Below are 26,531 nucleotides of genomic sequence, written 5' to 3' on the forward strand. Positions count from 1 at the left end.
AAGTTCCACGACTCAGGTGTAAAGGGTTCCGGTTTCGATTGCCGCTCGGGTCAACATTTTTTTTTTTGTTTTGTTTAAGCAGTAATGTAGCCATTAGTTACTACAAGTAGATATTAATTCACTATATGTTTATAATGAACAAAACAAATCAAATACATAGAAATGTTCAAATCAGTTGTAGAACGTTTCAATACTCCTTGTTAACTAGCTACAAAATGTAACCCATTCCGTAAATGTATTAATGCCACGAGTTATATTATGCCACAGTTGTGTAAAAAATGGTCATGACGCTTAGTGTCCATATCTGTGAACAGTGTGCCGGTCTTTTGCAAGGAGGATGGATTGTGCTTCAGACAACAATAGCATGGGAAACTATGACAGTTTTATCCAGAGGCGTCATCTAGGGGTGAAGGAGGGGCAACTGTCTCCCCAAGAGTTTGAGGAAAACATATGTTTTAATAATTTGTCTACTAATATACCAGTACAAAGCGTGAAAGTCATATCAGTGATGCTTTAGCACGCCTCAAGCGAAGTCTGAAATGTCGCCCCTGGTTATAGCATACATCCAATATTACCAAACGGAATTTCCCCTTCATTCCGCTTACATTTCGCGCACTGTTCGCAGATAGACACGAAGCGTCAAGAACAATTTTTAGACAACGACTGTGGTAACAATAATATAACTCGGGATATCAGCATATTTATGAGGTATGTTAAGTTCTATAGCTAGTTAACATGGAACATTGAAAGGTTTTACAACTGATTTGAACATTTCTAATGTTTTGTGCATTATAAACATATGATAAATTAATGTTTTACTGGTAGTTACAAGTGACTACTTTATTCCTTAAACTAAAAAAGAAGAGAAATATAGTTGACTCGAGGGTGCATCGAACAAAGGACCCTTTGCACATTAGTCGTAGATGCTTCTCAGTCTGCCACGCCGTCACTTGATAACTTTACGCGTCGTATCTTCTATGCGCGACTCGGAAACTTTAAGACGCTTTCGCTCCGCTATTTTTGGTTATTGCGCTCTCTCCGTTTGTAATATAAACACTTTAAATGTGCACTACTAAGTCGCGAAAGATGGCATTGAAGTTTATTTACCAAATTCTGCTTTCTCCTTGAAAGTAAATCACAAATAATATACTCCACAGAATGAATGAATGTCAAGGCGTGTTAAAGATCAGAGTAATATTATGTCTTGATTTATTTATAGACTCATGTTCATTGTGGTGATTATTAATTTTATTTTTATAAACAAGGAAGTTACTATCCGTAAATATAAATGTAATTGTAACTATATTCTTTTTCTACTTCTAAAAAAATAATATGACGAGTTTGGGTCTTTTTGTTTCTTTTGGGTGTGAGACTGCTGACCCAATGAAATTTCCTTCAGCAGTAAGCAACTACTTATTCAACGAGCTATCCGCGTCATTCTGTTAGATCTTTAAGCATGTTAGAAAAATAAACCATGTCCAGTATTTAATCAAAATATCGTTAATAAGCTAGCGTTATTATCGAGTGGAAGGACACTATGTGTCCTGGAACTTTATATTATATCTGGAAAAGTTCGTGTCAGATCCAGAATAAATATAACTTCTAATGTCACATTTTATGATTATGACATTTAGGCTAAGAAAAACAATGACAAATTGATCACGAACTTAAAAATAATGGTTGTAATGATAAATGGGAAAAATCACAGTACACTCTATCTTAGAGTTCGGTGCGGAAAACCTGGGTTCGATTCCCAGTGTAAGCTTACCTGGTTCGGGATTCCACATTAGGTTCTAGGCCCATGACCATATAGTCTCGGTGTTGGAAGTTACGTGAAATCCCTAACCAACCAACCCATCAGCCTTCGAGCTCATAAGATTGTGAGAAGGTCATTGGTTTGAGATCCGTGCTGTGTTACAAATAATCTAAAGAGCCAAAAGAAGAATCGCAGCACTAGGTATAAAAGTTGATCTCTCGAAGAAGCATCGTCCCTATAATTAAATTTCAGATTTCTAGCTTCCAAACATTGTGCTTATAGGTTCCTAATATCAGCTTCGAAAAGTAGTTACATACATTCTAGAACTCATTAAATAGAGTCAACAATTCCTTTTAAAATATTGACTGAGTAAAATTTTAAATCCAGGGTTTGAAAGGAAATATGTGAAAATTATTAGACCCATAGTTGTATTAGACTGGATTTTCGAAGCATGTTTTCACTGATCACGTCTTTTTTATTAAAAAATTATCAACTAACATTAAAATTCCCATTCTTCACAGGAGAATAATAAGTTTATGAAAATGTTATTTGCGAAATATTTAAGCGCCTTCTCCCCCCCCCCAAAAAAGTGAATAATAAAAGCTCCGATTCCACCTTAAAATGTAGACTCATATCTCATATACAGTAGTGTCGCTGCTGAAAAGGTACGCTGAATTTCAATAACCAAACCGAACATTAATCATACTTCATCACCAGTCATAAAAATGCAATATTTCACAGTATGAAATTTCAAACTTTTCAATTTTTCACAAAATTGGCATGTGATACATTAAATGTAATTACATGTTTGATTTTCTCGTGCAAAAATACATAAGAAAACATTTCCATGTAAAGGACAGATTTCGTTTTCACAGTGAAATTGGGAGTATCTACACTAATATTGAGACAGTAACGAAACTACTTGCATTTTCTAGAAGCACTAAGAATGCACTATCTATTGCCCAAGGTACTTTCTTGGGAGCAAAGGTGAAGTTAGCCCATCAAAATTTCTGCTCATAGCGTCCAAACTACTGAAGCACTAATCTTCTGAGTTGGTGCACTAAGGTGCACTAACATTTACCTTCTTAAGTGGTCATTATTACTTTGAAATTGAGGGGGATATCACCCAATAAAAATCCATGATGCACTAATATTGTTTGTTGGTGCACTAAGAAACACTAACAAACTAACAAAGACAATCTTTTAATTTGGCGGGAATTTTGCCCAATTAAAAGCCCCATGTATTTCTTAAGGGACTTTATTGATATATATTTGGCTATATCTACACTAATAGTGAAGCACTAATGAAATTATTAATGTTATCCACAAGCACTGAAGATGGGCAATCGATTGCACTAGGTTGGTGGTCTAGAAGTACTAATGATTACACTATAATTGAATAGTAGTACTTTTAAATTTGGCGGGAATTTTACATAATGAAAATTTCTCATGTCTTTCTTACGGGAGTTTCGTGAATAGTTGACCATATCCATAGTACTAGTAAAGCACTACTAAACTACAAGTGTTTTCTGAAAACACTAACGATTGCACAGTGTTTCACAGCGCGGTCGTTTCCGAGAAAAGAGATTGATGGACAGATGCAGATGACTGAAATTGACAACGTTTTGAGAGATCATTCACCTACCTCCGCCCTAAGGAAAAATGTGACAATATATTAATAAGCCTATACGAGACTCAGTTGGTAAGTGCTACTCCGCAAGTGGTGTAGCAACGGAGGGAAGTTAGAAGGGTGTAGTCAAAACGTTTTTAGAAATGAAGAGATCGATCGAGGTAAGAATTATATATATTTTAGACTGAGTCTAGGATTATATAGGAACGCATTTGTCGCTAGCTTAATTTTTGTAAAGTGTATTTTTATTCACGTACATTCATTGAGCGGATTACTAAAATTATTATACATTTAAAAAATAAAAAAGGAAGATACAAAATGTTTGTAAATTTTAAAAAATGGATTTCTGGAAAAAAAATTAAATCAATGAATAATTTTCTTATGAAAGGTATTCAGAGCCAATAACGTAGTCAGGAAGGGGCAGGAGCGGAGATTAAGAGATCAAATAAATATTACAACAATTAACGTTAACAACAGGGTTAGAATATTAAAGTAATGAAATTGCAACTTTGTACAGTATTAATTACTAAACGTATTTGATTTCAGCATGGGATGAGAGATTTTTTCCCAACTAATATTTTGGAAAAAAAATCACTCGCTGAAACCTGCTGGGGGTAAATAAATTGAAATAATGATACAATTTTGCATTACAATAATTCGTATGTAATCAATTCATATGGTAAAATAGTGGTGGTTAATACCTATAATAGAGTGAAACCTGTCTTAATGAGCATGTCTCAATAGCGGACACCTTCATAAGAGTACAAATTTCTTATTCTTCCATGCCATAAATATGTGTGGTGTGGCGTTACGAGAGAGAACTCTTCCTTTTAGGGACACCTCTCATTTACGGACAAATAATCGTGTTCCACCGATGTCCGTTTTGAGAGGCTTCACTGTATTATTTAGTTTAATAATAATAATAAATGATCAAATGTGTGAACTTCCTATATTGAACCTACCACTGCGAAGAGCTGATATTATTATTATTATTATTATTATTATTATTATTATTATTATTATTATTATTATTATTAGTAGTAGTAGTAGTAGTAGTAGTAGTAGTAGTAGTAGTAGTAGTAGTATTTGCTCTTCTTTCTCCCCCCTTTCCTTGTTATTGTTTCGCACCCTCGAAGCTCTTCTTTCTCCCCCCACTTCCTTGTCATTATTTAGCACCCTGGAAGCACTTTCACGCAAAGTATTTTGAAATACAGTATTATTTAGTATTTTAATGCCGAATCATTTCTTTACTAACAACATCCTCCTCAGAATAATATACAGCACAACTTATAATAATAATATTAAGTTGGTACATACTATTCAGGCTGCACAATAGGGTCTATCGATAAAACTTTTTTTTCGAAATCATGTTATCCTTAGTGCCTACTTTTGCCGAGTTACTATAACGTAAGAAATATCAAATCGACGCTTCAATTTTTAAAGTTGCAGCCATTCGCTTAAAATTTAAAAAAATGAAAAAATCGAAGATTTGTTTTAAAAAAATAAATACAGTACTTATTACCTTACACCGTATTCTCCTTAGTAATATTCATTTTTTAAAAAATAGCTCAAATTTAATGTTGAGAAACCACTAAATGTATACCTCAAGTATACTTAATTTACGGGAATTAGGTGACAGAAGACATGCATAGTGTAAATAGTGTAAATTATAGTGTGAAAATAGTGTATACGCAAGGTAATCAAATTGAAAATTAGCAAGATTTAGTAAAAAATTGACGTTATTGATAGTGTAAATTGTGAGACTGCCAAAACTGTCCAAATATTTCTGCATTTTCTTTAAAAAACAGTCTTTAAATTAAGACGAAATGATATTTCTGTTGAGTGTGGAGTACAGCTTGCTCAAGTAGGGGGATGGGAAATATCATAACTCAAGATCAGGTCAGTCAAATTTTTTATTGGTTTGTTATTTAGCAGGAGAAAATAACGGATTTGAACTTGGTTTTCTCTTTGTATTAATATAAAATATTTTAACTTAGTTTCCTATTCCTATTAATATGAAATTTTATTTTAATGATCCAATGTACAGAAGTTAATCTATTACAAAGTGTAAGCTTTTTTACTTTTTCTTTTTAGCAGATTGAGCTCCATAAATGAAAGCTGCGGCGGAGGGGGGAACATGGAACCAATTACTCATACTAATAGTTGCGTAACGAAATATACTGTTTTCTTTGAGTTTGTTTAAAAATGTATATCATTATTCTGAGAGCACCCCCCTTTTATTTTGAACACCCCCCAAGTAAAAATTTCTAGCGTACTTACTACTAGAAGAGATAATTAATGCTCCGATAGGGAGGACACTTACCATAGGTATAGTATTTTGTATTCCGTTTGAGATTAAAAATAAGTAAACACGCCGCTGCTTTCAGCTGAAGAGAATACATACATATATACAGAGTCGGATTTAGGGGGTGCACCGGAGCACGTGCACCCCCCTCCGTTGTGGATATACGCTATCTAAAATGAGAAGCTAGTAATGAAAATAGCAATACTTTTCGAAAATGTCATGTCATGTTTCCGTTTCGGGCTTAAAGGAAAGGAGTTTTGCAAAAACTATAGTTCAAGTCAGTTTTCTCAAGGTTGAAGGGAAGGATTTACCGACTTAGCATTTCCAGGAAAATTCTTGATACACACCACAGATGCCTAAAGCCGCTTAAAAAAATTAATTCAAATGTATTTACAGTTATTGATGCACCCCCGTCAGAAAATCCTGGGTCCGGCCCTTCATATATAAAGCAAACCCAGCAAATTAACTAGCAATATACGTATAGTTACATTCAAAATATTCGAACTTTTATTTTTGGCTTCATATGTTATAAAGTTTACAGATTTGCAATGTATCTAGTTGTTTTCTCAGAGATATTCTAGCAACAGGAAGCCCAGAAGAATGTTCGAGTTTCGTTTGCTAAGAAAGAAATATTTCTACAATATATTACTACTGTTGTTGCGATTCTGTCGGTTTTCCCAAATACCTACCCTTCGAACGTCCCTCATTGTAATAATGTACGTTAGATGATTCCACCTGAGAGTTTAGGTAGTGTGTATTTCATTATAAGTTGTGGGTCGTTCTCTCAAATACGTATTTGCAAAACACGAACAATTAATTTTGATCGAACAACCAAACAAATACCCTACAAACAATAGGCGTGTGGCATTGATCGAGTTTCTCACTGGAATAGAAACAATTACGGCGTGCCTCTTGGCTTCAAAGATATTTCAACCTATTACTAGTACAAATATACAGGGTGAGTCAAAAGTCCTTGGACACTTGCATAAGTTTGAAAATCGACGGGAAAAGTAAAAAATGATGATGGGAACAGAGGTTTAATGAGGGGCCGCTACTTTTGGAGTGTATGTCATTCATCTTGAAATCCGCCATTTTGGATTCAAGTCAATTTTTTTTAAATGGGATGGTGGGTGTATGACACATCAAATAACACTAGCTTGAGCTCAGGAATTCAATGGCGTAATTTGTTATTTTTCTATCTTGTACACTTTAGAACTTATTAATGTTAAAAAGTGAGAAATTACCTTGATACTGACCCAGTTCTGTCTTTGTTCCAGGTGATCTAAAATGGATCTCACACGTGAAGAGAAGATCGAAATCATCCTTATGTCAGGAGAACGCAGCTACCGAACAATAAATAGCAGCTGACTACAAAAGACGGCACCCAGACAGAGAACCGGTATTGCACATCAAGGTGGCTCCCGTGATCACCAAATTCCGGGAGACGGGCTCTGTTCAAGATAGGGCACGTAGTGGGTGACCAAAGACTGCCATGGGGCTGCGGTGGCTCAGTGGTAGAGCGTTCACCTCTGGTGCTTGCGGTCCCGGGTTCGATCCCAGCCCCCGCCAAGTGAACTTTGTGGTGGACAAACACAGTTTTTCTCGGGGTTCTCCCGTTTCCTCCCACTTTCTTCATTCCACCATTTCATTCATTTCTCATAATCACCGTCTCCTTTAGCCTAACCGGCATAACCGTGGAACGTAAAACTCAGAGATTTCAGAGATTTTTCAAAGACTGCCATCAATGAGGAAACTGCAACGGCGGTTGTTGCGTCGTTTGTGAAAAGTTCTAAACGAAGTACCCGTCGTGTGTCCCTAGCATGTGCAATAAGCCTATCCTCAGTTGTCCGGATATTGCACGCCAATCAATGGCATCCTTACAAGCTGCACATGCAACATAAACTGAACGAGGATGACCCTGGTCGCCGGTTGGAGTTCTGCATGTGGGCTACTGAACAACACGAACTGGATCCTGCGTTTGCCAAGGGCATATTGTTCAGCGACAAGGCGTATTCCATTTTGAAAGGGGAGGTTAATCAACATAATTATCGATACTAGTGTGACGCAAATCCGAACTAAGTTGACCCGATTCGAGAACATAGCCCAGCGAAGGTGATGGTGTGGTGTGGCACATGGGACACCCGCATCATTAGGCCATTTTTCATTTACAACACCTTAACTGCACCACAGTATCTGATACTGCTGCAGGGCCTTGTGTTCCTTGCCACACTGAACGCTAACGGTATTTTCCCATCTTATTTTCAGCACGATGGAGCCCCTCCACACTATGGACTTGGTGTCCGTGAATGGTTGGATGAGCAACTGCCAGGGAAGTTGATTGGTCGCCGTGGTCCCGTGGAGTGTCCGCCCAGATCCCCTGACTTAACGCCCCTTGATTTTTATCTATGGGACATCTTAACTAGGTAGTGTATGCTGAGACAATCCGTCATTTGGTACACCTGGAGTAACGCATCCAACAAGCCTGTGATCAAATTTCAAGAGTCATTCTCCTCCGTGTGCAGTCAGAGCGGTGGCAGCAACTACAGTTGTGCATTGCACGGAATGGACAACACGTAGAACATGTGTTGTAGCATTCAGTATCAAGGTAATTTCCCACTTTTGAACATTAATAACTTCTAAACTGTACAAGATAGAAAAAACCTATGCCATTACATTTCTGAGCTCAAGCTAGTGTTATTTGATGTATCATACACCACCCTTCACATTAAAAAAATGAATCCAAAATGGCGGATTTTAAGATGACGGCCATACACTCCAAACATTGCGGCACCTTACCAAACCTCTGTTCCCATCATCACTTTTTTACTTTTCCCGTCGATTTTCAAAGTAATTCATGTGTCCAAATACTTTTGACTCACCCTCTATTATGTTTCGAACAATTTAGTCAAGAGTAATCTCTATTACGATAGCGTAGAGAGAGAATTGTTCATAGTATAAACAGTTTCTTAATTTTATGGATTCCCGATCTAAAGTTGATATACCATAAAAAAATGACAAATGTCAAATAGCTGGCTTGTTCCACAGGTTTGAAGACTTTAGACTTTTTTCTCAGGTGGAAACTGAAGGATATTTTCAACCAGGATATGCGATTAACACAACAATAAGCAACAATGTATTAATGCAGATTGTAGGATCATTGCATATTCGATGCCTCGGTCTGCAAAACAATCTTTCCGTGTGCGTCTGTATGCCTGTATATCAATGGACAGCTACTTTTGAATGAACACTTTGACAGATTACGTTTTCACTCACTGAACATGCCAGTATCTGTTGTGATTCTGTCATACTCATTAACGTCAGGATTTGTACAGTGTCAAATAAATCACTTTAACTATATAATTTGTTTTATTCTTCCCTGCTAAAGCTATCTTTCTTCGTCTCTTCCAAAGACTGCTATCTCATACGTGCCGCAGTACCAGTGATTCATTGTATCGCTTTATTTTTTATTTTTTTTAATAATCATACCCACAGTCACCTGTCCATTACTATGAGCAGTACAAAAATGAGAGAAATAGCGATGTTTTACTTCGCATGTACCTTTTAATGTTATTCATATTTGCCAATCGTTGAACTAAAAAAAAAACTGTCTTCCTGAATTTCTACTAGATAGGCTATTCCTCCTACCAGAAGGTACTTCTTTACATGCGCAATGCTAGGTATTGTTTTTTAGGACAAACCACATAACCTTAGCGCCTCCTATTTCTTAAAAATTTCAAATGGTTCCTTCTACAAGCCTCACCCTGTAACCATTTGCACGATTAATTTGAAGTATCAAAACTTAGTATGTATGGAAACAATGCGAAATTCTTGGTAATTGCTATATTTGCAACATTTTCACCTTCATAATTTTGACTCTAACAATGGCGTTTTTTAAATTACAGGCCTGATAACATATATAAACATGATGAGTGTGAAGCTCTACGTAAATGTACAGAATATTTTCACCGTTAGTAAACTGCTTATATGTTTGATTGTTATACTAGGAGGAATATACGAGATAATAAAAGGTAAGAAATTAATCATCCACAGTAATATAGATTTGTTTAAAATAGTCGGTATGTTTTGGCAATACCTATTTTGTCCCATTCGCTGAATTCTTTGAGTGGATAAATAGTAAAATTATTTAAAATGATGCAATACTATAGTAATAATTTTAAAGTAGGGTTGTACTTTGTAAAGTAGGGTTGTGCTTTGTAATTTTAGCTGGTCTAGACATAGACATAATTAAATTTTGAAACTTTTGGACTATGTTTTAATCCTCTTTGTTGAGGTTATATTACGTTATATGGCTGAATGGATGAGTACAGAAACCAGTAAAAGTATTTTCTTTCAGTGCTCTAATTCCATTACTTGGTGTCCAGATCATTTGCAGTTGTGAGTACGCCTAAACAGATGCAAACCAACTTATACGAAACTTTTCTAAGCACTAACAGCAGTTGGTAGCACTAAGCCACGTGTTAATGCAGGTAAAATTGCAAAGTAGGTGACTAACGAAACAGTTCTCCATTCTAAGATGAATGTCTATGGTATGGGTGGTGTAGTTCACTGAACACCATATATTAGTCTCAATATTGCTGTGTATGTAATGTATTATTTCATTATATACTGGATTTTCAGAGAAATAGAAGTAATGACCACGCATAGATCAGAAAATGCTTGAAAGTAGACGAAAGTATCAAATCTAGAACAACTGCTGGAAATATGTTTGCAAATCATTGCCTCCAGTGACAGACCTCCAATTCTCCTCATTCCAATATCTTTTTTTTCTGGGGAGGAAATCTTCCTTGTCACACTGAGCATGTATTGAAATTGAAAAATTGGAAAAATGTCTAGAACTGGCGGCGATTTGGACAGAGGTCCTCAGAATAGAAGTTCAGTGCGTTAACCACATACCTACCGCGTCACTTCATCCTCCACCCGAACTATTAGCTAGTTAAACCGTTTCATATAAAATTATACACAAGATACTAATGTTCCTTATTCGAATGTCACAATGACTTACTCGAGATTTTCTTCTTTAACTCAAAAATAAATTCTAGACATTCGTCAGTGAAGAAAATATCACGAAACATTCTTCAGGTTGAGGCTACGTCGTCGTTTTCAACGATGGTACGATTTACATTACAATTCTTCCTCACATTAACTTCTAATTTGCAAAGAAAAGACGACAGACATTATTTTAGCACTCTTTGAATTGTATCAACGCGTATAGAAATAGGAGTTTAGGGGGATTCAGGATTTAGATATCAGGGCTTTCAGCATTTAAGGCCATTTAGCCCGTCATGTTTGAGGGATGATATCCCTCGGCGAGCACGTTATCCATGGAAAGGGAAGGAAGAAAGTATTGGGGAAGGAAGCAAGCGACCTGTGACCTTTAATTTAGGTACCACCCCAGCATTCGCCTGGTGTGAATAAGAAAAACCCAACGAAACCTCATTCAGGGTGGCTGGTCTGAAAAATCGTTTTACACTTTTTCGACCGAGTGCCTCACGTATAGGAATAGAAATTTCCATTTTTAGCTTTCGTAACTACTAGTTTATTTTCTTATTTCTATGTGAGGAATTTGTGGCAAAACATGAAACTCCTATGAGAGATCCCAGGGTTCGAATCCTGCCGTAGCAATTATTTTTTCTTTATTAGAAGGTATTGTTTACGTAATTGGTATTGTATTTCTGTTAGTCCTTTATTATTATTATTATTATTATTATTATTATTAGTAGTAGTAGTAGTAGTAGTAGTAGTAGTAGTAGTAGTAGTAGTAGTAGTAGTAGTAGTAGTAGTAGTAGTATTAGTATTATTATTATTATTATTGCAAACGCCAGACTTAGCTACATATTTTATTTTGTGCAAGTTTCTGATTGGATATCAAATCTTTTCGTTGAGGAATCAACCCTTTCATTATAAGGGGTTAGGGAAGAAAGATCAACATGCTGTTTTTTAATTGTTAATTCCATGCTACAACAAGCCTGGATACTACATTTCACATTTCAAAGTGTATCTACGCGAAGTATCCTAAAGGTTCTGATGATGATAAGAGAGTACGTGAATAAGTGATTAGATCAATTAGCTTCGCGTATTAACATCTAAACATAGGTTGTCGGAAAAGTCAAACGCATTTTGGTAAAAGATGACAAATGATTTGTTGATATACTAGAGTCATTCAGATCCATGGAATTGTTATGTCATGAATAGCTAAGAGGTTGAATGTTTTGAGTATTAAGATTGCTCTTCGTTTGGTTTGGTTTTACAAATTTGACATAGGAGATGGAAGACCAAAAACTACGTTTCCACCATATGTTATTGTTTTACTTCAGGAAGGGGAAGTACGCGCGAAAAATCATTGTGATTTTAACTGTCCACAATGTTTCAGTGTTCTTGTCCCTGGTCTTAAAGAGTTACTGGGAAAACTATAAAAGTGAGTGAAATGAGAAAATTATGCAAAACAAGTAAAAGTAGGAAACATAAGGTGCTGAGAAAAGTTCGTTAAATTAGCTAACATTAAAAATAATAACACAGTGCTATCAAACACCAGATCCGAGTCAACAGGAGTGCCTGTTAAGGGTTAGAACCTATCTAAAGACTACATTCTCCTTCATGGTCTTGCGTCTTTGTATGTCTTTTTGTTTTTCAAATTGAACTCGCTGCCGCTAGCTGGGGGCTCCGCTCCTAGGACCCCGGTCATGCCTTTGCCATGAATTGTGTTAACTTGTAAAATAAAAAAAAAAAGTAGTTTCGACTATTTTACTTCATTTTACATTAGACACCTCTCACCAAACACACTTCAATTCAAACGGCATTATTTCCTGCATATCTTCTCGAACTGCAAATAAACAATTTATTGAAAAATCTTTGTAACCGTTAACAATCATTTAGCACGGATGAGTAGCTCAGAACTGTGACAAGCTCAACAAACCTCTTATATAGACAATAACTAGTTAGAAAACTTTGTTTATAATAGTATTGAAGTAGATTCTTTGTTATTTTCATTGTTAGTTGTTATTGTCTTACTTTCCTTATGCAACTTTTTGTTCCCTATAATCGGTTTGAAAATATCCTCTCATCCTACCTTCGCATTGAAATCCCCTAATAGATTTTTTATATGGTATCGCGGGAGTTGGTCAAATATCCGTTCCACTCCGTAAAAACTGTCTTTTACAATGTCATTCTCATCTTCTGTTTGGCCACGTACATTTAAAACAATAATATCACACAATCAACCCTTAAGAGTAACAAAAGAAAGTTTATCAGTAACAAATTCAACCCGCTTAATTGCTTATATTAGTTTCTGAATGAAAAACCCTGTTCCTAATCGGTGATTTTTATTTCCTTCCCCGTAAAAGATGTAAACCTTCCGGAATTCACAGTTTCATTTCCTTCCCACCTATCCTCCTGAACTCCTACTAGGTCCATCCTGTATTTCTGTAACACTTTCATTACGGATTTTAACGCGCCTGCCCTATAAAGACTTCTAATACTCCATTTTCCAAATCTCATATGTACTTTCTTTTGCTGAGGTCGTGCCAAATTATCAGTTCTGGTCCGAGGATTCTGTGAATGTTTCTGAACAAGCGCTTTTTTTCTTTTTTACAGGATGAGGTTGTTAGCCTCACCGAAACCTCAAAGCCTATGGACCACTCCTTGTGTCCGTGAGTGCTCATTCAGTATATTCGCAGCTAACCTCTGTATCTAGAGGCCTTCTCCTCAATACGTAACCTGAGGAGGCGCCATGACGTGGTGACAGAAACCCACATTACACGGCAGATCGGAGGGCATTATTAAGATGGATCTCGCAGAAATAGGAATAAAAACTAGGAAGTGGATCCAGTTGGCTAAGGATAGAAGTCAGTGGAGAGCTTTTGTGAAAGTGGCACCTATGAGTTCCATAGTCCAGAGACAGTTAGTTAGTTATCTGTTATTTTTTTTAAAAGCTAAACAAAATATTTAACCTAAAGATACATTATTACTTAAAACGTTCTCCAATACACATCTACTCATTGAAATGGTAAGATGGCAACACACAAACGAAGATACTGAAATATACAAACACATGAATAAAACATTCTAGTGTCTCTTCCGGTTACTAAATTAAATAATAATAATAATAATAATAATAATAATAATAATAGTAATAATGCTTCCATAACATATAATTCAAAGTGGCAAATATTATTATATTGAGTTAACAAATTATTTTATTTCATAACGATATTCTTTAAAAAACGCATTTATAAATTGATTAGTATTGCGACTTCAGAGGTGTAGTTCCATCCACTGTACGTACTATCCAGGCAGTAAATAGAAAACTCAAAATTTAAACACTTGTGCAATCCTATGGAAACATATCAGACTACTAACCAGGAGATTCGGATTTGATTCCCACCAATTTCTTCTCTTACTTTTCTTCCTTCCAGTGTTTATTTTTATAACGTCATATGTATTGATTGCCAATAAGCTTGGGTCTCTATTATACACGCAAGTTGATACCAAACTTGCCCGGCACACAAACTATTGAGTCTTAATGCTCACTTTTGCACATACCTCATATATTACGACTATATATGCTGCGGAGGAGCCAATTGCAAAAAGTCGTTCGTGTTTTTGTCTCTCCTGTAAAATTTATAATTTTATGCTTTTTCAGGTTCTATTATGATTATTTTCGAACCGTTTTCCTGATATTGGGGTACTTCCGATTTCGAGGATAGAGTTGTGGGATAGACTTCATACTTGGTGTAGCCTACGCATGTATCTTAACGATAATCGACAAGGGTTTAAAAAGGGAGATTTTTAGATTACTTTTGCGATTTTTCCGAGATATCAGCCAATTTTCCGTTTGCAGCAGACAGTTTTGTCGCAAGACTAAATTAAATTTTGTCTCATCTCGATAGTATGTCATGCAACTGTTACCTCCTCTCGCTAGTTACACATGTTTGTGTTTAAACAGTTCTGTCTTTTCTCGAAGCTTCACGCCAACATATTTAATCTAAAGATACACTATTATTTAAAACGTTCCCCGATACACATCTACTCATCGAAATGGTAAGACTGCAACAGACCATCGAGACCATGTCAATAGTTACCGTATGAAGACCACCCTTCCTTCTACATATGTAGTAATGAAAATATTTGCTTCGCGCGACACAAACAAAAACTTATTTAATAATGCAAAACAATCGTGATAGGGAAAACTAAATGACAAAAACAAGGTTTTGCCGGGAATCGAACCCAGACTTCCCACTTTGTAAACCAACATGTTACCTCTCACCCAAGCTACAACGTTGAATAATGACCGTTCTATTACCCTCCCGATAGCACATACCAAGGCAGATCAAGCCAATTTAACAACATGATATTTTTGCATTCAAGATGGCGAAGTTTCAAATGGTTTGTTTCTTAACTTAAACTACTCTACAGCCCTAATCATATACCTAAACTTAACTGCCCTACCGTGGGAACAAGTTAGAATTTTCAGGGTCACAAACTATTGAACCGCCATATTGAATCAAAGATGAAGACTTTTCCAAAATGTCGGACTTTTTCCCTTACTTATGCTGTAATCCACTCATTTGAAAGACAGTTAGTGTTTCCACCATAGAAGCAAATAGGTAAGGATTAGAGCTCCTTTGAGTCGTTGAATGGAAAAGATCAACTTGAGACACGGTCTCGCAAACTACTCATCACAATAAATGTGTACGATATTTCAACTATCTAGCAACAGCCGTTTCAAACTTCATATTTTTTTTCGATTTGTTCCGCCTAATGAAAAGCAATTTTAATGCTCTTCTTTTTAACGTAAATTATATTCCTTTCTTGACTGGCTGAGAAAATATGACGTTTCTATGATATGTCAAACCACTATAAAAACGAGCGTTTCGAAACGACGAAAATTTTCAATACTTAGTTTGCATGGAAAATAGCACCTTTCTAACGATATCGGAATTTTCCCGTTCCTCACAAGAAGTGTTGAATATGTGTGCGAAATTTTGTGTTTGTACGTTTTCGGGAAGTATGCGAACAATTAAGTGTGATTGTGACTTCAGAGGTATATATAATTCTCTGGACTATTCATTCTACATAACATTTTACTATTTTATCAGAAATGAAATCAAAGTGTTTCGTCATTATTACAACATTAGATTGGTAAAAGTGTGCAATTTCCTGAATTCTCAGCAGATCGAGATTTTTTCTTCCTAGAGTTGACTTGCTTAGGGTTGACTTGACGTCAGACACAGCGAAAGAACGTGGCCTGTTGGTCTATGAATTCACCGGTGGACGTCGAAAGGTGTGGAAGTGCTTTCGATCTGCCTCTGTGCTATTATGATCAGTGACTTACTTGTGTGCCTTACAAGCCATTTCTATAGTGTGGATTGTGATTATTGGAAAGACATGCTTGCAATTCGTTAAAAATTCCTTGAAATTTGAATTCGACCGCTCTATGCGATATATAAAACCTAGTCCGAGTAACATTCATGTTTGGTTATATGAGAACTTAAGTGACGTTATGAATCAAGCAGTTGCTTTACAGCTGCATAATAAGGACTTTGTTTTGTATGTGAAATTTGAAAATGACATTGTATCTAATGAAGTGTTGACTGAGTTAACTGAAACTGTCCGTATCTTCATTCAAATGACGTCCGCAGTACGTATATCGAATGCTGAACTCAATAATATCAAAGTTTGATATTTGATTTCCTTCTTGAAGTAGACAATAGTTTTCTTCATGATGTGCTGAGTGAATATGGCGAAATCAAGCAAATTATTAACTAAAAGTGATTTGCTACTTATAAATATACCATTTTGAATGGGATTCCATCTGTTTATATGATTCTGGAAAAACAAATTCCGTCAAAACTTAAAGTGATGCCATATTCTGCATACGTTGTTTATTCCAATCAACCTTAAACGTGTTTCTGATGTTTGGGGACTGACCATGTGCTATATCAATGTACGGTACTATCCCGAGCTTCAACTAGACCAGATTCTAGACCAAGTGATTTAAAACAGACAGATTTATCCACTGGCGGATTACCGACGGAAAATAGGAACACTTCTAACAATGTTCTTCCCCCTACATCTACCAATCGTGACTCTAATCGTATCCTGCCAGCAATTGCCGATCTTAATGCTTTTCCTGCTCTCAAACCGCCGTTATGTGAAGAACCCTCCCCAGAACCTCTGTTGTCGACTAAGATCCCAGACCCTTTAGTGCATACATCAGATATTGAAACGAAGACTGCTCTACCACTTAGTAAAAATACATATGAAATGTTACTCCAAATTACGAAGAATAAAAAAAATTAATTCCGCTCCACTTGATATTAATGATACCTCTCCTCGTTCCGAAAAACAATAGAAGCTACCTTGTTTTCAACTACCTAGATGACCTTTAAGGAAGAAGAGGAAAGTGCTTTCCAATGACAGCCGTACAGTTGCAGACAGTGAAGTAAAATCGAGTCATTGACTCAGAATAGCGACGTTGAACACAGTTCGGAGAAACTCGAGACTTGGTCAGGTGATCAATCATATGTCCCAGCAACGAAGCAGTCTGTTACGTAACAAGCTTTTGTGTGTTTTCTTCCCCTTTTCGTGAGTGTGTGTTAAAGGTGTTTTGCGACTATCCTTTTCCATTTCTGTTAAGCAATGTTTTCCTTCTGTCTTGTGTTTAATATTCTTGGTTCTCCGTTATATCGATTTGGAGGGACTTACGTTCCGATAGTGTTAATTATGGTATGTTTTACATCTGTTTATGTCCAATATAAGGTTCCGCAGTTCACTCCTGTTGTGATGGCAGACCATTCCCTCTTTTTTCCAAACAAATGCAAGAAAATTTAGTTCTTTAAATATAAATGATATGAAGTCTGACTGTTCCAAGCAGAACCTTATACTATATATTTAACAAAGTAATTTTGAATACGAATTACTACAGAAAGTCAGTTCTTTCTGACTGATTTTATTCCAACATACAGTGCGATTGTGAATGTGGGCACCAATGCCCGTAGAACTGCGATCCTAGTGACAGATGATTACTCTTAAGTGAAACGAATTTCATCGGGACGTGGTATCACTGTCATCACTGTTTATGACATCTATGTTCTAAATATGTATAGTCCAACAGGCAATAACAAACTAGCTGAACGAGAACGTTTTTATAATGAAGACATGTTGTCCCTATTACCGGCAGACTCTAGTTGGAATTTTATGAGTGGTGATTTAAACACGTTGAACAACGCCGAGACACGACTCCTCACTTCCATCTTAGCATGGCATTTCAGAATTGTGTAAAAATTTTATCGCTTCGTGACGAGTGGTGCTTCCATTGCCAGTTTCCTAAATTTACGCACAGAAATGCGGAAATGATGCCTAGGCTTGATAGGTTCTATATCACAGATACGCGACTATACCACGTATAAGGTCACCGAAATTGATATTCTAGTTCCAATCCAACGTTCACTGATCATGCTATCCTCTATTGTATTCTAAAATTTCAGACGTATATTAGACCAATATACGGATTAAGCTATTGGAAATTAAACACTACCCTTTTACAACATAGTGATGTGCGTTCAGCCTTTCATATGCTTTGGACATATTGGCAAAATCTAACTATACTAACTAACTAACTCTACGGCCGATGGGACCCGGAGGTTCACTGCCGCGTTCACAAAAGCTCTCCACTGACGTCTATCCTTAGCTAACTGCATCCAGTTTCTACTTTTATTCCAATCTCTGCGAGATCCATCTTAATATTGTTCTCCCATCTGTGCCTAGGTCTTCCTAATGGTCGTTTTCCGATTGGTCTTCCAGTCAAGACTTTGAAAACGTTTCTACTTCTTTCCATCCTAGCTACATGACCCACCCACCTAAGCCTCCTAGACTTGACGAACTTAACAATGTTGGGTAAACCGTATAAATTATGTAGTTTCCCGTTATGAAGTTTCCGCCATTCCCCATTCCCGTTCCACTTGGATCCCAATGTTCATCTCAGGATCTTGTTCTCAAATTCTTTCAGTCTATGTTCTTCCCTCAGAGTAAGCGACCATGTATCGCAACCATACAGAACAACAGGCATGATTATCGTTTTGTATATTTTAAGCTTCAGATTCCTCGACAGAATTCGCGACGTCAAGAGATTTTGAACCGAATAGTAACACCAATTCCCTGCTTTTAGTCGACATTTAATTTCTTCGTGAATATGATTTTCCTCTGTTAAACTGATCCTAGATATTTGAAACTTACCACTTTATCAAAAGTATTATTTAATATTTTAACGCATCCATAATTTGCCGTATTACGGTCCTGACGCAATTCCATGTATTTAGTTTTCTCTGCATTTACTTCTAAACCCATGTCCCTGCAAGCGTTTAATAAGATCTCTACATTTCTTTCTAGTGTTCTCCTATCATTCAGTATTAAATTTACATTATCAGCATATGCCATAACCTGGTGAATACCGTTCAACTGTAGGCCCTGGTTGCTATCTTTGATTTTACTTATAGCGTATTCCAAAACAAAGTTAAATAATAATGGCGACAACGCATCTCCTTGTTTCAGGCCATTTTCGACGTGAAAGCTTGTGGACGAAAATTTTCCTACCCGGGCTTTGCTTTGGGATCCATCTAACATATCTTAATTAATATAATTAGCTTTCTCGGCATTCCAAGTTCTGTAAGAACGTTGTATAATGTTTCTCTCCTAACCGAGTCGTACGCCTTTCTAAAATCAATAAATAGTTGATGTACTTTCTAAAATCAATAAATAGTATTTACCATTTTTTCGAGTATTTGGCGAATGGTAAATACTTGGTCGATAGTTGGTCGATTTCGTCTAAATCCGCACTGATAATCTCTAATAATTTCATCTGCGTATGGGGTCAATCTTGCTAATACAATATTTGAAAGGATTGTATACGATGTTGACAGAAGGGAAATGTCTCGATAATTATTACAGTCAGTTTTGTCGCCTTTCCTGTGAATTGGAACAATGATTAATTCTTTCCACTCTTGTGGCAATTCTTCTTTGTTCCAGATAAGGAGAATGGGTTTGTGTATCTTGTTCCACAATTTTTCGCCTCCAGCTAAAATTAACCCAACCGGAATTTCATCTACACCCGGACATTTCTGTTTCTTTAATTTCTTTATAGCGGTTTCTACTTCTATTCGGTTGGGTTCTGGAATATACAGTTCTGCGGTGTGTATCTTCTTTTCTCCACGCACACTAGCTTTTGGTTGCGTGTTAAGCAAATCGTCAAAGAAATTTTTCCATCTATTTAAGATGCTATCCGTATCAGTAAGAATTGTACCGTCAGATTTCTTTAATATATAAGCCCTTGGTTGATAGCCATTGTTAAATTCGCTGATCCCCTTATACTTGTCCCAGATATTTTTATTTCTACTATTATCTTCAAGTTCCTTAATTTTAGCTTTTAATAAATCGCGTTTCTTTTTTCTAAAAGTTTTGGAAGTTCGCCTGGTGTCTGCGAAATTTCGTGTAGTTATTTCATTCGGTTATTGTAGCCAGTGTAATTTTCCCTGTTTTCTCTTCTCTGCTAGTTTTATGCATTCCTCGTCGAACCATGGTTTGCTCCTACGTATTTCCGCGTGTCCGAATTTTTCTTTTTCCGAAATTTTAATGCTATCTCTAATTTCAATCCAGATATCCTCAACACTAGTGCACTCCGAATCTTCTAAAGCCGAGAATCTATTCGAAACTTCGATCTGTTGTTCCTCTCTTACGCGCCTCTCTTCTAATTTCTTTAAACTGAATTTCTCCGTTTTCAGAAAATGAATATTACCTTTATTCAACGATAATCTCTCTCGTATTATCGCTGCTACCAGGTAGTGATCAGTGTCACAATCTGCCCCTCTAAACGACCGGACATCAATTATGCTAGATTACCACCTTCTATCTACTGAAACGTGATCAATTTGATTATGTGTTTTTCCGTCCGGTTATGTCCATGTGTATTTATAAACGTCGCGATGTGGGAATATTGTACTCTTCACGATTATGTTTTTGGATGTAGCAAAGTTCACGAGTCTAACACCGTTGTCATTACCTTCCTTATGCAGACTTTCGTTCCCTATAATCGGTTTGAAAATATCCTCTCGTCCTACCTTCGCATTGAAATCCCCTAATAGAATTTTCACATGGTATCGCGGGAGTTGGTCAAATATCCGTTCCACATCTTCGTAAAAACTGTCTTTTATATCGCCACTCTTATCTTCAGTTGGCGCATCTACATTTAAAACAATATCACACCACCGTCCCTTAAGAGTAATAAAAGAAAGTCTGCCAGTAAAAATTCAACCCGTTTAATTGCTGGTAATATTCGTTTGTGAACGAAAAACCCTGTTCCTAACTGGTGATTTTTATTTCTTTCCCCGTAAAAGAACGTAAAATTTCCGAAATTCACAGATCCATTTCTTTCTCACCTAACTTCCTGAACTCCTACTAGGTCCATCCTGTATTTCTCTAACTCACTCGTTACGGATTTTAACGCGCCTGCCCTATAAAGACTTCTAATAATGGCAAAATTAGAGAAAATATTTTTCTAATACCATTCACTGAAGGAATCTTTATCTCAAACTGAAATTAGGATTTTTCCAGTCTAAAGGTTGTGAACGAAACCAAGATCCACATAATACATTGGAATACAATTATTGTGTATTTAAGTGATTTCTGGGACAGCCTTAGTAGCCCTATCAATCATCTACATATCAATCATATTAAAACCCACGTTCTCAGTGTACAATCATAATTACTTCAGGAATATTATGTACAATTCCCAATGGGGTGATGTTATTCCCAATGATCAACCGTCTCTTTACCATTATGTACGTCACTGAAGCAGCGACATTCTCAATATGTAAATTCTCTTCAGATAGAAGATGGTAGACTTTTTACAGATCCTCATCGCATTCACCAGGCTATCCTTAATCATTTTGGTGACACGTATCGAAAGATTACCAAGGATGAGGAATCTAGTAGTGATTATTTACAAGTACCGATCCCTCAAGTACCTGAACATTTATTTTATACCCTTATGGCACCTATAAAGAAATAAGATATTTATTGTGTGCATCAAACTTGCGAAGATCGCAAATCCGCACGGCTTGATGGCATTCCTAATGGCACAAGAATTATTGGGGGATTTTACAGGATATTTTATGTGAGTTATCTAAAGAAATACTCCGTCAACGTAACATACGCGATAATCCAGAAATAGTATCACTAATTCCAAATTAAAGAGAAATCAGTTACTGTTCATTACTATCGTCCCATCACGCAATTACACACACATCGACTAAAAGCTATCTATCCTTTTCTTATTAGTGACTACCAAGCTGCATTAAATTCGAAGTATAATGTTTTTGTAGCGTTTATTAAAATTCGTGATCTCCCAGCATACTTCAAGTTTAAACAACAATTCTGTTTTTTTTTTATCCGTTGATTTCAAACAGACATTTGACTGTCTATGTCATGAATAATTCTGTGCTGTCCTTCATGCATGTGGTTTTCCTACTTCATTTGTTCAGGTTTTACAGTCAATGTTTACACATGCTACAGCAAAAGTTCAAATAAATGGGAATCTCCCCTCCCCTCTCACTATTAATTGTGACTTACAAAAAGGATCTCTGTTATCTGTGAGATTATATTGCCTTGCTCTTAACGGTTTACTACGAAAGCAGATACAACTCCATAAACCTCAGTTACATAACTTTCAAGTACTCAATGTACAGACGAAATTTTGACACCTCCAAGACTTTTTACGGGACTACCAAAATGTAAGTTGATCTAAGAAAAATTATGTGAAATCAACGTTTATTTTTTATTATGTGGCTACCTTCCTTTAATGGATACTTATACTATAGCCGACAGCGCTAAAACATTGGGATTACGTTTCTCCTGTCATTTACATTGCTCTTACAACTTACTATGCGATCCAATCGTACAGCACATTCGATCATTAACTAAAGAACGAAACAACTTACTGCACAAAACTTCGTTTCTGAATACGTACATTTACTCCAAACTTTGGTGAATCGCACATATATACCTATTACCAGAACTGTATTACCAGAAACCTGGATTGTTTGTGTGTTTTTATATGGTCAAACATGCTCTTTAGAATTAAGAGAAATGCTTTATATCTTCCATGTTCTGTTGGTGGATTAAATTTAGTGAATATTACAAAAAATGTCAGACACTTTATATGTGAACAACCTAGAGATATTATATGGACCAAACAACTCATACACATCTCTGGTTCCACTTTTGGGCAGACAAGGTATTTCTGAATAATCCGCCTTTAATAAGATTTTATAAATTGATCGCAGATTATGCACACACTCTTATTCAATACTAGGCTTACAGTGGTATTCGAGATAAGCCCAATGATTTGTCTTCCAAATAACCTATTCACTGCAAATGAAACCAGTTTATGAGGGTACTAGTTCATTAGCGTGTTAAATATTTCCAAAGTACAATTAGCCACGTATATGCAAAACTGTAATTCAGAGTGTGTCACAAAAGATGTAAAAGCACATGGTACTCCCTCATTCACGACTTACTGTCTACTGTCTACTGTCTACTGACTTCTGTCTAAAATGAGAAATTATTTTCTTTCCATCGTGTAGTGGGAGCTGAGTGTTCTTTGTGTGGTCAGCTTGATAACTTTACTACGTTGCATCACGTCTGGTATTTCAACACAACCAGTTTGGAATTCCTTGTGCCGGATACTGGGATTTATTTGTCGAAAACCACCATCTAGTGTCTCTCGCTCCATCTTAAGATTTCCTGACTACCACTGGTACCCGCAGACCAAACTAAATACGAAGAGTTGGTTCAATGGACCTTTAATATTCTATATGTTACAATATCCTACCAAGCTGCCATCTTTGGATTTTATTTGGTACTTACAAACTCGAAGATTGCATTTGTTTAATGTAACTCCTCAAACAGAGATAAAAAAGTTCGCAAATTTCTTTCACATTTTCTAACACTAATTCGTTATTTTTATTCCGTAGTTACTTCTCTTGATTTGTTGTGTTGTACAATATTCTTGACAATATTCATGTGAAATAAAAAGTTAAAAAGAGTTGTGGCTTTGGCGTCATTTCCCAATGTTGGAATCGTAGGTTCGGTTCCTGCTGAGCTAATTAAGGTAATTTTTATCATTTGCAATATTGATACCTTTGATAATACTAACATGACAATTGTTCAATTTCTATGTTTCATAGAGTTCAGACGACTTTCTTCAGAGATGAAAAACTAACAACGTCGTTATACTACTACTACTACTAGTATAGTAGTACTCGTTATACTACTACTACTACTAGTATAGTAGTACTCATTATACTACTACTACTAAGCTGTTTTCGTCGAAATCCTCTGAATTTAAGATCTGTAATGTGGAGCAGTGATCGCCAAACGTATGAAGCCTGTGAGTTACCGTACAGTTTTTAAATCCTACTGTAAGCTATCAACCAAAAGAACTACCAATTTCTTATTTTAAATCTTACATTTGTTTGTTGCCTACAAACTTACACTTTATGGTTAGCCTACCGAAGCGTTAACGCGATCTACCTACAATCTTCTCGCGAGCTATTAGTAGCTCCCGACCGATGGTTTGGCAATCACTGGTGTAGAGCTTTGTAGACGATAACACACTGGTCATTGTTTATAAAAAAAGACGGAAAAACGCTCTTCAGTAACTTATTGTCCACAGTTTGGTCTGCTAGAAATGATCATATTTTTTGTGTTAATGTGCCTACCAAAGTGAGATGTTGTGTATCTAGACACTTTGCTTTTCTCGTCTGGCTGGATGATTAGAAACACTTTTATTGTGGTGAAGAAAGTAAAACATATGGCTTTAGCGGGAATCGATCCAAGGAACCTATAAACGTGAGTCCACGTTGTTATCTATTACACCACTAAGACCTATGATTTATCGAGAGAGGCAAATTATTTCACATGGAATACTTTTCCTTGTTTGTTTTTTGTTCCGTTCACTCTTTATGTTTTTCGAACCATACCTGGAAAAACCTAATACGTTTTTTGCTACGATGTCCAAGAATGTAGTCGTAACTTATCAAAAATAGGAATCTACTGGCTAAATGTTATGAGGTAATAGTACTAGGGGCCGCACTATATGCAAGTGGTTGCGGGAACTTTGCGCCTGGGAAATTTGCGCCCTATCCCAAACAACGGGAAAAATGCACCCGCTATATATTTGCATCGGGATGTTTGCGCCCTACAATTCGTTTTTATAGGATTATCGTGTAAAGTAGCCTCATCCCAGATTTGAACCAGACTTGGGTCTATCAGAATGGTGAACCAAACCTGTTGTTCCTTTTTCTAGCGTGTTTACAAGCTCAAACAGGAAACTCTTTCCCTTGTCATTTCTTTATTATTATTATTATTATTATTATTATTATTATTATTATTATTATTATTATTATTATTATTATTATTATTATTATTATTATTATGCCTTAATAAAATTATGTAGGAAACTCTGTCCTTTATCATCGTTTGTTATTCTTTATTCAATTATTTCCCTTTTCCTCCTTGCTACTATGTGTTTATATTGCTTCCTCAGTTTCATTCCAATTCCTAGACTTCTCAGACATAGAACAATATCTTTGAGCGAATTTGTTTTATATCTGTGCAGTTTTCGTGAACTCTGTTGCCAAGTCGTACATATTCCTTTTTCCTCTCCCCTCCTTCCCAACCGAGAAAATCCTATCATAATGCAAAGCACTGTGTTCAGCTTCCTGTTTCAGTTCTTTTAAAAGCATATAGAAATTCGGATGCAAGTTAATCCTGCTCTTGAGATTGTTGTTCCACCCTTTAACGGCTTTATTTGCTCGATGCCGTTCACCTTCGCAGTTCCAGACATCGATCAGCAGAGTCACATTTTGCATCCATTCGTTCGCAAAGTAATCTATAAATACTGTAACAATCTTCTATTGGCATTGTACTCGGTATTATTAGCCAATCATCTACAACGTATTCCCGGGAAATAATAACCAAAGTGCTTCACATGCGGAAATCTATTCATTTTCATTTTCTTTGTACACAGATACCAAACCTAGTTCTTGCACTTTACGCCACAAGCATTGGCTCAAATGAAAATTGCAACCCTAAATCGTACAACCCGGAAAGTGGAAAACAAGCGCAAAAATACATGCCTCTTCAAAGTCAAGCATGATCTTTTGGGGAGCCCAACCCGTTAAACACTGCTTTAATTTATTGCAAAGGAAGTCGCAAGTTCTCTTTAATTGTTCAGCAGGAAGGCAAAAGCTACAGAGGTGATTTTTATTCTCCATACTGCCACCATCTACGTATAACGTATACAGTTGGGCGAACTACTTCCTGCACAATTTGAAAGTTCCATCCAAAAACATTTTTTCATGCTGTAATATTTCCAGACTTTTCCTACTGGAGAAAACAAGAATTCTGTGTTTGTGTCCTTCATCCTGCAAAAGAAAGCTTGAAGCGTTGTCCATCCTCAGGTTTTTCTCGGTTAACACTATCTTTCGTCATGAATCCGGGATTATGATTAGGAATTAGATTTCTGGGCTGTCGGCATCTAAGGCCGTCACGTACATGAGGGATGATGTCCCTCAACGAGCACACTATCCGATGAAAGGGAAGGAAGAAAGAATTGGGAAAGGAAGGAAATGGCCTGGGATCATTATGCTAGATACCATCCTGTCATTTGCCTGGTGTGAATAAGAGAAACCCAGGAAAAATCTCACTCAAGATGTCTGGCCTGAAAAGCTGTTACACTTTTTCGACCGAGTGTCCCCACCGGGAAT

At 36.4% G+C, this 26,531-nt stretch overlaps 1 protein-coding gene across 4 annotated transcripts in view; it reads left to right on the plus strand.

Annotated features, from left to right (window-relative positions):
* Positions 1-26,531, plus strand: part of LOC145673792 (b(0,+)-type amino acid transporter 1-like) — a 715,231-nt gene that overhangs the window by 421,451 nt on the left and 267,249 nt on the right. For all 4 annotated transcript variants that reach the window (XM_081743553.1, XM_081743550.1, XM_081743552.1 and 1 more), the window contains one exon: positions 9,594-9,719. In XM_081743553.1, the coding sequence (XP_081599679.1) occupies positions 9,594-9,719 (126 nt within the window). The remainder of the gene's footprint in view (positions 1-9,593; positions 9,720-26,531) is intronic.

The sequence above is a fragment of the Thermobia domestica genome, chromosome 17 (assembly GCF_964235325.1).
Source record: "Thermobia domestica chromosome 17, izTheDome1.hap1.1, whole genome shotgun sequence".
In the NCBI taxonomy this organism is placed as follows: domain Eukaryota; kingdom Metazoa; phylum Arthropoda; class Insecta; order Zygentoma; family Lepismatidae; genus Thermobia; species Thermobia domestica.